Consider the following 14552-nt stretch of genomic DNA (forward strand, 5'->3'; position numbering starts at 1 on the left):
TCCGGTCAGAGTGCATCGTGTTTTGCCTTACAATTTTACCATATATTTACCATATATTTTCTCCTTTTCTTATGTTCTTATGTTCTTATGGTGCATACAGTCTAGACACAATTATCTCGCAGTGCAGCTGCACTGCTTCTATAAAAGGACAGTGAGACACTTGGCCGCTAACGACCTGGTGTACTAAGGTTTTTGGGGTTATTTTTCCTCCATATGAGCAAAAACTCTTAGTACATCAGGCCCTTTGTGCACAGAGATGGAAAAAAATGACAGTGCCTTACTTCTTCCCCCACCTCTTCTGTGTCTGATAGATTCTGGTAAAACTGAGGAAGAGGTCTTTTATGATTTCTGATTCTGCTTTTCTTGTAGTGGGAAGCTGGTATCTCCAAAGTGGAAGAATTTTAAAGGATTGCGGCTGCTGTGCAGAGAGAAAATCCGTCTGAATAATGCCATCTGGAGAGCCTGGTACATCCAGTGTAAGTAAATCTCCCTGCAGGGTCTGGTAAATCCCAGGCAGTGTAAGTCATGGTCCCTGGGAGCAGGGCCAGTGCAAGGATATAAACATTAAACATTTATTTGGATGGAACCCTAGGCAAACCTTCAGTTTTGTGTCCCCCCCCCCCCCCCCCCCCCAAAAAAGATTTTGGTAGTTAAACTCAACAGTCATGATGACCCCACCACCAACCCTCCCAGAGCAATCCTGCAAAAATACACAATTGGATACAGGGAAGTTATTTATATGGGTACGTACCAGTTTACCCATAGGTCTAACAGGGTGGGTCACCCGGGCCGCGGCACCATCCTGGAAGTACTCCTGCGGCAGGCATGGCACAGCTCTGCAAGTCTGAGGTGTGCTGTTGATGTCTGTATTCTCACATGGAGGCTCGGCAAGATTCAGCACGAGAATAGACACCCGTTTGGCCCACACTCACAAGCTGGAGCTGTGCCAGTGCCTGAATTGACCAAAAAATAATGCAATCATTTTGAAATAACGGGTCAGTATCCTACAGAAAAAAAAAGTCTATTGAAGACACCAATAACAGACGAGTTGTTCATGTTTCTATTTTTATTTGCATATATTTAAAAAAAAGCCTCTAAAAATTGGAATCTTAAAATTGGGTATTGTGGACGGATGATGAGAATAATGGATGCTAAAATGACTTCAGACACATGATGGATGTGCATTTGGAGTCTCTTTGATGATCACAAACACAGTACAATCACTTTTTTTTTTCTTTTAATATCCATTCCATTAGATTAGAGTGGGATGTTTGTTTTTCCATTGTTGCACTGCAGACAGAGCCTGGCTTCTTGGGGTTTCCATTTCAGTTTTTGTCTGCATGTTTCTGGTTCAAATTTGTGGTCCTTTATTCTGTATTTGGTGAGTGTCTGCCTCTGTTCTGCACCTCTGACCACGAGGAAAGATTCTTCTAACTTATAGTGTTTGTGTAGGAATCTATAGCAGTAAGGTTTGTTTTGTTTCCTCAACACGTGATTTGTAGATATTCTGGGACCTAGTGCAATATTTACAGTGCTACTTTTTCACAGGTAGGGTTGTTGAGTCCTTGGCGTTACTCCTGTTAATGTTATGATAGCTTTGCTAAATAGATTTTGAGTGTCTTTTTTTTGCAAGAGTTTGTGTTACTTCATAAAGTGCCTGCCGGTGGAAGGTGTTTGTGCTGCTGTTACTGAGGTGACACCAGAATTAATTTTTTTTTTTTTTTTGTGTGTGGTGGATTGTAAGGAGAAACATCCAAGCTCCATTGTTGGCGGAATTGCTGTGAATGCAGAGTGTATTATAGAACTGGAAATGCAGGATTTATATTGACATTATGGCCCTTTCTACATAGATTCAAGACTTCACACCCATATCCATATAGAATAAGTTGAAAGAGGCTATCAAATAATTTTAATAGTAGTTTTACTAGAAGGTTGTAACTGGCCAGCTTTTTAAAAACTGTACAGCAGGCCCTTGGCACTTTTTAAAATTGTTGTCTTTGTTATGGCCAGTTTAAAGACAGGGGGGCTATGATGTGGAGGTGGACATGGTGTGTGGAAAATGTCATGTTGGCTTGCCGCACCTCGTAACTTCCCAAATACTTCTGTCTAGAGACACCGCTGCTTAGATTGTAAGCTCTTTGGTGCAGGAACTTATTGTACTTGAGTTCTAAAAATGCTGTAAGCTTGCTTGAACATTATTAGGAAAGGCAAGTTAAAAATTCAGATGTATTACTAGTAAAATTGGGAAATCAGAAAAGCTGGCGTACACAGAGACTACATGATAACACAAGGAACACACAAAATTCCTCACCAAATATAGAACAAGTGACCACAAATTAAAAAATGGAACTATAAACACATAACTGAACTCTTGTTCACTCCAACCTCATTCCTCTCTTCTCCTTTTCCTTGCAGGACAGGAGGGAAGGGCCTGGATTAGAGAGCAGAGAGGCTCTTCTTTGCTGGGCTCTGTCTTCTCCAGGCTTATGCCTCCTCTCCTGTTTCCTGCTTGACTCCACCCCCAAAATTACTGTGCTATAGGCAATAGCCTAGTCTGCCTAAATTGTATCTATGCATTTTCAAAACTTACATTCCACGTCATCCATACAATGTTCAGAGCGAATCACAGTTGATGCAAAATGTTAAAACAGAATGATGGGAGTAGCACTCTCTGCTTAACCTTATGCATTTAAACATTATGCATCAACTGTGGTTCGCTCTGAACATTGCATGGATGACGTGGAATGTATGTATTTTCAAAACTTGCTTTTTCCTATCGAGTGTGGGGGGGGGGTTTCTGTGGGTAAACATCCATTAGCCGCAGAAATCCCTTTGAAAATTGCCCCTCCATAATGAATTATGGTGGCCCAGAAGTTTTCCTTGGGCCACTGGATGCTGCTGTTGAGCAATGGTTGAGACTCATTCTCCTCCCAGTAGCTGTGAAAGCTGCCTCCATAGCATCCCCACCCCTGGCTTGGCCTGAATGCAGGCCTGCATATCAAACCTGGGTCGTCTGCAAGGCAGCCTGGTTTGATTTGAGACACCAGAGTAGCCATGAGCCTGACATAATCCGGTTACTGTGACTCCCACTCCTGAGCCTATCGGAATCCAGTGTTGGCGATTCCCACTCCAAAGCTTAGTTACATTGACACGTACTGTTAGAGTTGTCTGTGGGTCCATTATGTTACATTTTATCCTGCAGATGTTGAAAAGAGGAAGAACCCAGTTTGTGGATTTGTGACTCCTCTAGAGGGTTCTGAAGCTGATACTCATCGGAAGCCGGAGGTACAGATATTTTTCTGATTGCCTTGGCCTGAGAGAGAGAGAGATCTAACAGGAGGTGGAAGAAGAGAGATGAACCTAAAAGGGAGGGAGAAAACGGGGGGACACAGGAATCTGAAGAAAAGCAGGGAAAAGAGGAAAACCTCGAAGGCGATAAAGGGAAATAGAGGATGGGAAGGTAGGCAGGAAGAAGAGGGAGAGAACTGAATAGGTGATGGAGAGAAGCGTGGGAAGGTGGGTGAGGGGCTAGAAAATGTCAGAGGGAGCGAGTTCAGAGGACCCGAAAGAGGGGAGAGTATCACCAATATTTGTTTCCGCTTTGACCATTTGACCATCGCAGAGACTGTAGTGATTGAAGGGAGGGGATAGCCAGGGACCAAGTGGGATCTTCAGAGCTGCAGTAGAAAGGGAAACTGGACGGGCCTAGAGGGCTTTATCTACCAGTATGTTTCTATGGCTTTGTTTTATCATACATAGAAGAACTTTGATTGAATTGCTTCCAAATAAGGAAGATCTGGTCATTTACAAATGTTTTACATATTCATCCTGGGTATAAAATACATCCTAACTTCATCCTAATATTTAAACGTTTTGTAACTGGCTTATAGGAGGAACAGTCCTGAATGGTTTCTGGATGTTTTGTAAGCTAAGGTCTCTGATTCACCACAACGAATAATTTAGGACTCTCAGCACACTTCAAATAACAGTCCTTATATTTGAGTTACCTATGCTCTGTCTTCTTCTTTCCCCAGTTCTTCACCTCTGTTTTATTGTAACTTTTTGCTTCTTTACTATGTTAATGTTTTAAGGTTATTGTACCCCAGTTCCTGTAAACCGACATGATATGATACTGTCATGAATGCCGGTATAGAAAAAGCACCAAATAAATAAATAAATAATGATGGTCAGTCAGATGATGTAATGGAGTGTGGGTGAAAGCTCTCAAGCCAGGGTGACTAAATCCTGTCTGTGGCAGCACCGATTTGTTTGTCATGACCTGATATGGCAACTCCAGTAGCTATGGCTTGAGCTGATTGGACGCCATAGGCACAATTTAAGCGTACACTGGTTTGCTTCTCTGCGATGAGCATAGTGGGTTCCTTTTCAGCATTTCATTTCACAGTTCACGGATTTCGCAGATCTCTCCTTCTTGAAATAAAGGTTTAACTTGGAGCTTTGGAATTATGGATTTCAATCCAATTGATAATTCATCTTTATCTCTATTGTACGCTTTCTTTTTAGAAGATACCACCCAGTAAATAATTTTTGTTGAAGAGGGTAGCATGTATGTACTGGTGTTCTCCTGAAAGTGTTGTCCCCTTTTATTCATGGTTCCAGTCGTCTTCACTGATTGGAAACTCTCCCAGTTGGGGTAGTGTAACCCATGGTTTACTTATTAGAATGGTAGCTCTAGCACCCCCCATGTGGGTTTGCTAATGTTTTGTTCTGGTTTTGTACGAGCATGGTCCAACTTTAGATGAGTCACTCTTTGGAGAGCTCGGGGACTGGCAAGATATCTCTCTTCAGCATGCAGCCTTAAAGGATCCAGCTCCCTGTAGAACAAATGCAAGCTCCAGCGAGAATTATGCCATCAAATTTAATTGGACTCCTTCCTTATTGAGGGTTGAAATTATCCATCCTGCTGTGAGTACTATGGGCTTGCATCAGTCCATGGTTAAAGAATTTCAGAATAGTTGAGCAAAATGCCTGCCTTAGATGACTGAATGCACTTAAACCAGATTTATTACCTTATGGTATGCCATCTGTTCAGGATTTGATTGTTGGAAACATCTATCTCCTTGCTTTTGTGAGCCATGATGAATGATGTAAGAAAATAAGGTGGACTCTACTGGATTGTCTCCATGTTTTGTATGGAATCACAAAAGCATGGAGTGCAGAGATACGGTGAGGAAGGAACGCCTGAGGTTTACCCTATCAGAGAAATCCTTCAAGCCCTATGGTGGATAGGATGATGCGATTTGCATAATTTGGTTGCTGGAACATGGGGCTTTGGGTGTGAAATCGACTTCTGGACTGTTTTAGTGCATTTTGGAGTTTAGTGCAAATGCGGCACGTTAAAATCGAAAATGGCAGCAGGGTTTGCCATCATCGGAATAGTAGAGTGAAAAAGAACATTTACAGAGTCTGTGCAAGCTGGAAGAGCTGGTCGTCTGGTGACGCCTCTTCATGTATGCCATGCCATGTACACATGCATGGAATAGGTTTGCAGTCCCTGTGTACTGAGCAGTGTAGAGCACGGTGAGCAGAGCATGCTGTAAAAGCTGTTGCAGAGTGGCAGAAAGAGACAAGAAAATGGAGCACTATTTTCCAGGAAAATCTTAGCGAGTCCGGAGCATGACCGAGAGGTCGAGAGGCTGGGGTGCCAGTTCTGCAAGGCGCTGAGAAGACCGGTGACATCAGACATCTTATTCCACGAGTACCATGCCCCTCATTTTCGGCCAATTGGTGGATTACCCAGCAGGGACAAAACATCTCAGAGGAGCAGAAGATGCTTGGGAGCCAGACCCAAACCGTTCTGAGTAACCATCAAGCTCAGAAACATTTCTACAGAATTTTAAAGCAGCAACATCTGCTGCTAATATTCTCTTGAAGTTCTTATTTGAAGACAAGTTTTAAATGTTCCTGTTTTAAAATAGACCTTTTGAGGATCATTATGTATAGCAGAGGGGCCTGAAGGAGTTCTGGGATGAAGCCAGCCACCCCAGTTGGATCTAGGTCTAAAAGCAAATATGGCCTGTGTTTGCTTCCGTACAGGTGCAGTGTGTACCTTTAATCTGATAAAGGAACTGATTCCTGGAGTCTCTCTGGAGTTCAGACCAGAGGTTTTGCAAGGTCTGATCTGATTTGGGTGTTATGAGGAATTTTATTCACTCATCCTATTTATTATCATCCTCATGGTGGTCTCTCATGAATTAGTGCCCGTTAGCCACATGCAATATTATTCTTTGCCCCATTGGGTAAGCAACCAGTTAAGTTATTGTTTTATAATTTGGGGGTTAAAATGCCTTGTTTCATTTTGATTATTATGTATTTTAATTGTTTTAAAATCGGTATATATTTATTTTGTTGAAAACCACTCTGGACAGATCTGGTATCTGTTGAGCGGTATATAAGAAATGAGAAGTAAATAAACAAATCCATACTGTTGATTGTTTCTGCTGTTTTACATTCTTAACTTATGATTCTTCACAGTTCGATAAAGAAAGTTGTTGATGGGAGATTTTCATTCAGTTACTAATGTTCATTTTTCTGCTAAAGAAGATACGGACTACCTTAACTATGCAACGAATGGTAAAGGTTCATTTCCAGAAGTGTGCACCTTTGCGATTGTGACCAAGATTGTCAGGAGATTAGTTTAGGATTTAAGGATGCCGTTTCACCTTTTGATTGGTGCGTCCTGATGGATGCGCTTTAAAGTCCTACTACTTGTTTAAAAATTCTCCTTGGAAGTTCTTTCACAGAGATCCTGCTTGTATGTGTCACAGCCACATTGAAAGAGATATGATGGAATCATTTTCTAATGTTTTTTTTTCTTGTTTAGTTTGGTACAACGAGATCATTCTGCTGTCATGGCACTACTTGTGCATACAGATATAGATATAGATATTGTCAGGCTAGCTGGATGCCATTTTAGTTATGATTTTCTGGCAAGGAGAATAGTTTGGAGGTATCACTGTAGCCATGAGTGTCCATAATAATATAAAGTGCTCTGTTTTAGGTAGTGGATGATTGGACCATATAATATTTTGCTGTTTAAATGTAATTGCAGCTGAATTTATTGAGTTGTCTGTTAACAATTTACTTGATTATTGTTAAATGCAAACACCTTGCAAATGCTCATGGTTTTCGGTGAGGATTAGGTAACCCGTGGTAACTAACTGAAATTGAAATAGTTGCTCTAGCACCCCAATGTGGGGTTGCTAAGGTTTGAGGCTGGTCCGACGTTTAGATGAGTCACTTCTTGGAGAGTCCAGGGACTTCGGCAGCGTAGCTAACACACAGGCCGATACAGTAAAGTCCGCGGGAGAGCGGGCGAATGCCCGCTCTGGCCACTCGCCGGTGTGCGCGATTCAGTATTTAAATGAGGCCCGGCGGTAAAAACGGGCAAAAGGAGGCGCTAGGGACACTAGCGCGTCCCTAGCGCCTCCTTTTTGACAGGAGCGGCGGCTGTCAGCGGGTTTGACAGCCGACGCTCAATTTGCCGGCGACAGTTCTCGAGCCCGCTGACAGCCACGGGTTCGGAAACTGGATGCCGGCAAAATTGAGCGTCCGGTTTTCGACCTGACAGCCGCGGGCCGAATTAAAATATATTTTTTTTACTCTTCAAAACTTTCAGGACCTCCGACTTAATATCGCTTTAATATTAAGTCGGAGGGTGCACAGAAAAGCAGTTTTTACTGCTTTTCTGTGCACTTTCCCGATGCCCAAAGAAATTAGCGCCTACCTTTTGGGTAGGCGCTAATTTCTTAAAGTAAAATGTGTGGCTTGCCTGCACATTTTGTTTTCTGAAACGCGCGGGAATACCTAATAGGGCCATCAACATGTATTTGCATGTTGAGGGCGCTATTAGGTTCGGCAGATTGGACGTGCGTTTTCGGCCTCTTACTGAATAAGGGGTTAGGGAAAACGTGCGTCCAGTGGCGGGTTAACAGTGCGCTCCGTCGGAGTGCACTGTACTATATCGGCCTGTTAGTGAGCTCGAAAATACAGCCCAGGGCTGCCTGCAGGGTGGGCAGCCCACACGCTGGCGGCCCGAAGAAAAACAGAGGCTGGTGGGGCTGTAGGCGAATTCCTACATGCCAGTGGCTCAAAGAATTAGAGGCCCAGTGAGGCTATCGGTGGACCCCAACCTGCCAGCGGACCAAAGAAGAAGCACTGTTGGTGAACTCCATCCCTCCAGTGGTGGAAAGTAGGAGAGTTCTGGCCTGGTCTGAGTGAGACTGTGTGTGAGGGTGGGAGAATGTTTGCACACCGTCCCCTTTCCATACCTCCCACCCTCCTCCAAACTGATGCACAAAAATCTCAGGGTGATTGGAAATCAAAGTTTCCAAGCGAGGAGAGCAGGGCATTCTTGGGGAAACGTCAATGAGAATCAGGCTAGTTCTCAGCACTGCAATTGAGTGGGGAGGGGGATCCAAATACCTCCCTGCTCTGTTCAGATCCAAAAAAAATACTTCTAAAGTTTAAACTGGATACATCTTCTGCCCTCGCCTGCTCTCGCAGCAGGATCCGTCACTGGTGCGTGCCCGCCCAGGGCTTAGACTTGGCTCACAGGTCTCTGGTCCTCTGGGTGAGAGCCCTTCCACCCTCTCTGTAATTTAATAGGAGAAGGCCCCTCTGGCAGAGAGTGCGCTGGGTGGAGTCTCTGCTGGTAGAAACTCCTTTTGGGTGAAGCTAGGAGGCCTCACCAGAGTGTAACAATCAGACATCCTTCCTCAAACTGATCCCAAAGTGTCTTAGAATGTCTGGGCTGAATAGTGCTCGGGCATCCCGTGCAGCCCCTCCAGGTGGGATGGAAGGGCTCTTTCTGAAGTGCGTTCCAATACAGGGGACAGCGACATCTGCTGGCCAGGCTGGGGCGTCTGCCACATCAGTATATCCAGAATTTCCAGTACTTCTCAGGGTTTTCTGTCCCAGAGGGCACTTGTGGCTGAATCTTAATTTTCCAAAGTGTTAGTTATTTCCTCCATATCTACACTTGGAAAGTAAGTTCTTTATCTCCGTGGGCACTGATCAATAGATTCTTGCTTGATCCTCTTTTTTTATTATATAATACACCCAGTGGTCTGTTGTAATGGGATCTAAACATTCAGAAGTATTTAAATGCTGAGGTACCTTACTATCAGAATTAATAGTGGGTAGCTGGGACTCACAGCTCTTCTGTACGAGGAATACCCTTTGATAGCAGCAGGGTCAGGAGCCCTCAGTCTTAGATATAAAAAGAAAGGTAGATGGCAATTCTGCTTTCAGCCCATGCTCAGCCTGTTCAGTGTCTCTGAATTTCAGCTCTCCAGCATTGTTTTTTCCTTTGAGGATTTGCTTGTACGTCCTATACACAGAGCTCTGTCTCCATAGATAGATGTATAGTCACGTATATGTACAGTAGCCCTGTTCTAAATGTGGAGATTGGAGATGTACCTTTATTTGTGCTTAACCTCTCTATGGGTGGATGGTTCTGCCGTGCAGGACAGCATTTATTTGACTATTCCTTTAAGTGAATGTGTTGGCAGAGATGACCTTTTGAGGAGGCTGGGCCCTGCGTGTATATATATATATTTGAGTTTCTGAGAGTGAGAGGGTCTTTCTTTGGGCCTGTTGTAATAAGACGTGAATAAATGATGTACATTGAATACCCCACATTTTCTTTATTCATGCGCTAAAGAAAGAATTAACTCCTGTTGCAGTAAGTTAATAGTATGCTAATGCATCGGGAGTTTAAAGATTCACACAAACCCAGAAATGTATTCACAAAAATGTTTCATGCACAAAACATGGTATATGTGAATTAAAAGTCAGATGACCTCACCCCGGAATGCCCCCTACATTAAGTTAGCCGGATAATTTGTCTGGCTAACACTAATATTCTGAGTTAGCCAGATACCTATTCTGGCTCTGGTTGTGCCCTAGAGTAGCCTTGAGGTTAGCCTGATAACGTTATCCGGCTATCTTTAAGATAGTTGGATATATTCAGTGATACGGCTGTACTACTGAATATCCCACTAAAATTAGCCAGAAAAGTGTATTAGGGTAACTTTGCAAACTGGCCACTGGCTGAATATTACCCCATCGTGTTTTATGCACACAAATGCTGAGTACAGGACCCCAGCGCCACAAACTCCAGGTACAGTCGCATAGGCTAACACTAGCCCCAGAAACTTTACTTCACTTCCGACTACGAGTTAAATTTCCAGCATTAAGAAAACATGAGTAACGCCTACGCACCCCCCTGCCCCAGGAAATAATAACTGATGCCTTGCTGAACATGGGATTTGCACGAAGCAAAGCTAATCTGTGCGCTCATTTTTGGTGCCTAAATCTCCTTGCTACATCGAGAGTAGGGTCCTACACACAAAAATGTGCACAGAATCATGTGTTGGCGTGCTTACAGCTTAATGCTTCTTTCTACATTGGTCTTTTGAGGCGAGTCTAAAAGTAATCATGAGTTCACGGAGCAGGATCTCGCCCTCTGTTCTGGGAATATCCCTTAAGCCTTCTGGTTGTCCGTTCCAGAAGGGCCTCTTTATTATTATTATTTTTTGTATCATGGATGCTGGTGTGCCAAACAGCTGTTCCTAGGTGCAGACACTTGTCTCTTATCGAGAGCTCAAAGACTGACAATGGACTCCGTTATCTTCAATTTCCTGCCAGGACTAAACCTATGCTGATGGTTTCAGGCCTACAAATGATTAATACCTGCTGTTGTCAAAGGGTCAAGCTGGAGGTTTGCTTTGCTTTGCTTACTGGAGCTCTGTACCCAAAGCTCTCCTCCATCATTTCTGCAGCACTGTTTTGTGACTGCTGCTGATTTTTACTGCTGGTTCCTCCAGAAGAGAAAAACAGTCACAACATTGTGTGAGACTTCCTTTGTGAATCCCGGGGTTGTGGGTTCCATGAAGAAGAGGAGCTCTAAAGAAGGACTGAAAAGGAGAGGCAGTGTAGATGGTCACAGAGAAGAGAAAGTGTTTTTTGTGGCATTTCCCTGTCCTGCAAGGAATTCATATTCCCTCGTTCCCTTTGAGCCTAGTTCAGTCCAGCGTCTTACCTAATCACTTGTGAACCTGCAGACTTGGTGCTGGCCTCAGGACTTGCTTGTTTTTATGTGCCTCCGGCAGGGATTACTCACACACACATTTACTAGGCTTCATGAAGTCTTCCCTTAGCTGGGTTTGGTTTTGTCTTCTCTGCGCACGTTCTCTGGTTTGAATCTCGACCTGCTGCAGAAGGTTTTGAGACCTCTCTATCAGGCCGATACAGTACAGTGCGCTCCGATGGAGCACCCTGTTAACCTGCCATTGGACGCGCGTTTTCCCTTACCCCTTATTCAGTAAGGGGCGGAAAATGCGCGTCCAACCTGCCGAACCTAATAGCGCCCTCAACGTGCAAATGCATGCTGATGGCCCTATTAGGTATTCCCGCGCGATTCACAAAGCAAAATGTGCAGCCAAGCCGCACATTTCACTTTCAGAAATTAGCGCCTACCCAAAGGTAGGCGCTAATTTCTTCCGGCACCGGGAAAGTGCACAGAAAAGCAGTAAAAACTGCTTTTCTGTGCACCCTCCGACTTAATATCATGGCGATATTAGGTCTGAGGTCCCGAAGGCTAAAAAAAGAAAAAAAAAATTTTTAAGTCGGCCGGCGGCTGTCGGGTCGAAAACCGGACACTCAATTTTGCTGGCGTCCGGTTTCCGAGCCCATGGCTGTCAGCGGGCTCGAGAACCGATGCCGGCAAAATTGAGCGTCAGCTGTCAAACCCGCTGACAGCCGCCGCTCCTGTCAAAAAGGAGGCGCTAGGGACGCGCTAGTGTCCCTAGCGCCTCCTTTTGCCCGTTTCTACCGCTGGGCCTAATTTAAATACTGCATCGCGTGCACAGGCAAGTGGCCTGCGCGCACACCAGGAGAGCGGGCGTTTGCCTGCTCTCCCGCGGACTTTACTGAATTGGCCTGTATGTAAGATATCGGGTTTACCGGCTCTCACTTCTAATTTTAGTTGGTTGCATTTCTAGTCACTGAGTACAAAACCCCTTTCCCTCCTAGCCCTCTTCTGATTCCCAGATGTCTATGCACATTGTACTCTAGCAGACATCCTCTAATTTTGGCAATCTGCCGAGGCTGCTCATTATTGGAGAGATTGAAATTGCTTACCTGTGATTGGGGTTCTCTATTAACAGCAGCTCAAGGGATTTATCCAACCCACCCACCTCTCCTGGTGTCGTTTCACACTCTGTTCAGTCTATAAGCTTTGCAAAAATGGAAACGGCGGGGGGGGGGGGGAGGGATTTAAATAGCTGACTGACAGTGTGGCTGACTGGTCGCTGTTAGAGAACCACAGTTACAGGTAAGCAATTTTCCTCTCCTTGTGTCCCCTCTCTGTATAATGCATGGTGATTCTGTACCTCTGTGATGTATGGTGACTCTTGCTCTGTTGATTAGGCTGTTGTGCTGGAAGGAAACTACTGGAAGAGAAAGATTGAGGTAGTGATGAAGGAGTATCATAAGTGGAGGATTTACTACAAGAAACGGGTAAGCTGCTGTCTGCTTTATTTCCTTCTCTGAGTTTTGGGGAAAGAGAATAGCACAGATCTGAAGTGAGAGACAAGGAGGAAAGAAGATATATTTTGGTGAAGGCTTTTGTCTCTGTGTATCTGTGGAGGGGAGGAAGCTTAATCAGGCACTTTGAGTCCAGAGGTGGAGGGATGGAGCAAGAGGAAATACTTGGGGTCTTGAGGTGAGGAGAAGGGGGGGGGGGGAGGAGGAGATGTTGGCCTGGACGTGGAAGGAAGGAGGAAAAAGATGTGCCTAGGATCCAGAGATGGAGGGAAGAGGGAGACAGGATACTGTAGGGCCAAAGGTGGAGGGGTGGGAGAGGATATTTGGCAGATAGGGATCTGGAGGTAGAGGAAAGGGAAGATAAAGGATATTCTGCAGGTATGGAGGTAGAGGGAAGGGAGAGAGAGGGGATATCAGGGGTTCAGAAGGAGAGGGAAGGGAGGCTATACAAGGAGTGGGTGGATGGTAGAGAGGGAAGTGGCAAGGAGGATATGCCACAGATATAGATGTAGAGGGAAAGGGAGGAGAGGAGATGCCATGAGTCCTGTGGTTGAGGGAAAGAGGAGAGAAAATGCCACAGGTCCAGAGAGGGAAGGAAAGAGGAGAGAACCTGTTTTGTCAATCTTAAGACTGAGAGCTGTGCATTTGAGCTCCAATCCCAGCACAAAACACACAGCCTGCAGAGCTCGTGCTGATGTTGGGGTGCCAAAAAGAGTTTGCTGTAGAAATAGAGGCCTTTGTTCATTTATGTAAAGATAGACATTGGCCTGTGTTTGGCAGTCAAGGGGTATGAGAGCAGCAGAAGCTTCCTTCCTCCAGGCTGGAGCATTAGTGCCACCCAGTGGTTACTGGGGGAATGTGCTGCACTGCTGTCCTGTTCCCAATACTAGAGATGTGGGTATAATCTCAGGGCTGCACTCAAACAGGCTTTATTCTGGCTGGTTTGAGTTTCAGATTATCCTAGGGTTTACTGGGCAAATACAGTGAACTTGATGCAACAGACCTTTCCACAGATCTAACAAATTTTGATGGAAGTTTAGCTACACTCAGTATAAAATTACATTAGAAAACTTTGTTCTCAGCCAGGCAAAGCATTAATTTACCGATTACCTAGAATAATCTTTATATTTGCATAAAAACCCACTAACATGAGAACTTGGGGACCTATGATTATACTCTGGCAATGTGGGACTTATTATATCTATGGCCAATTCATGTGAGGGTCCCTCAACTTTAAACAGTGAAGCTTGGTTATGCTGCATGCATACATTTTTAGTGTATGTTTTTTTGGTGGTGTATGGCCAGTACAAACCTGCCAGGTTACCCGGTGCCAAGAGGGAGATTTTTTTGGCTAGTCGTGTATGCATCTCGGTGCACAGCGGTATTTGTAGTCCGTGATTCTACTCCTTGAACTCTGCATTGTCCATGCCAGAACGCATTGGGACAGAGTTGTCAGAAATCCAGGACAAACCTAAAATCTCCCTTTTGGAGCTGGGTAACTTGGCAGCCCTGCCAGTGGGAATCCATAGCATAATCAGTTTCTGCCCACCCCTGAGAGAGTATAAAAAGCTGAGACTTAGCTTGATTATTGTCCATATTGGTTGGGGGAGGGGATATTCACTGGCGCCACTGACACATACAGCTGTACTACACTGTCTACTCGTCTAATAGTGGCTGCATCACTATAGTGTTGCTGGTGCCAGATCATCTATGTGTAATGCATGATGGCCGACTGTTCTGGGACAGAGTGCCCCAATAAACTGTCAGAAGGTATAGTGCTTCTGCATAGTGCTGCTGCACTGACAGATGTTATAAATACGCTGTCCGAGTCCCACTTGCCCGATGCCATCAATGCACCCCCACTGCCTGTTGCTGCCGCCCAGAGTCAGTCAGTGGTTGCTGCTGCTGTCTGACAGTCAGAGCCACTTTGACTCTGACTCTCTTCCCACAGAAACAGTGGCGCTGGTGCCGTGAGGAGCTGC

The 14552-nt window shown here is 44.8% G+C and overlaps 1 protein-coding gene across 1 annotated transcript in view; it reads left to right on the top strand.

The window, feature by feature from the left end:
- MLXIPL (MLX interacting protein like) overlaps positions 1–14552 on the top strand; it is a 314897-nt gene that overhangs the window by 64461 nt on the left and 235884 nt on the right. The window contains exons 2-4 of the mRNA XM_029613542.1: positions 370–476; positions 3203–3285; positions 12454–12543. Of these exons, the coding sequence (XP_029469402.1) occupies positions 370–476; positions 3203–3285; positions 12454–12543 (280 nt within the window). The remainder of the gene's footprint in view (positions 1–369; positions 477–3202; positions 3286–12453; positions 12544–14552) is intronic.

This window comes from Rhinatrema bivittatum, chromosome 8 (assembly GCF_901001135.1).
Source record: "Rhinatrema bivittatum chromosome 8, aRhiBiv1.1, whole genome shotgun sequence".
Classification (NCBI taxonomy): domain Eukaryota; kingdom Metazoa; phylum Chordata; class Amphibia; order Gymnophiona; family Rhinatrematidae; genus Rhinatrema; species Rhinatrema bivittatum.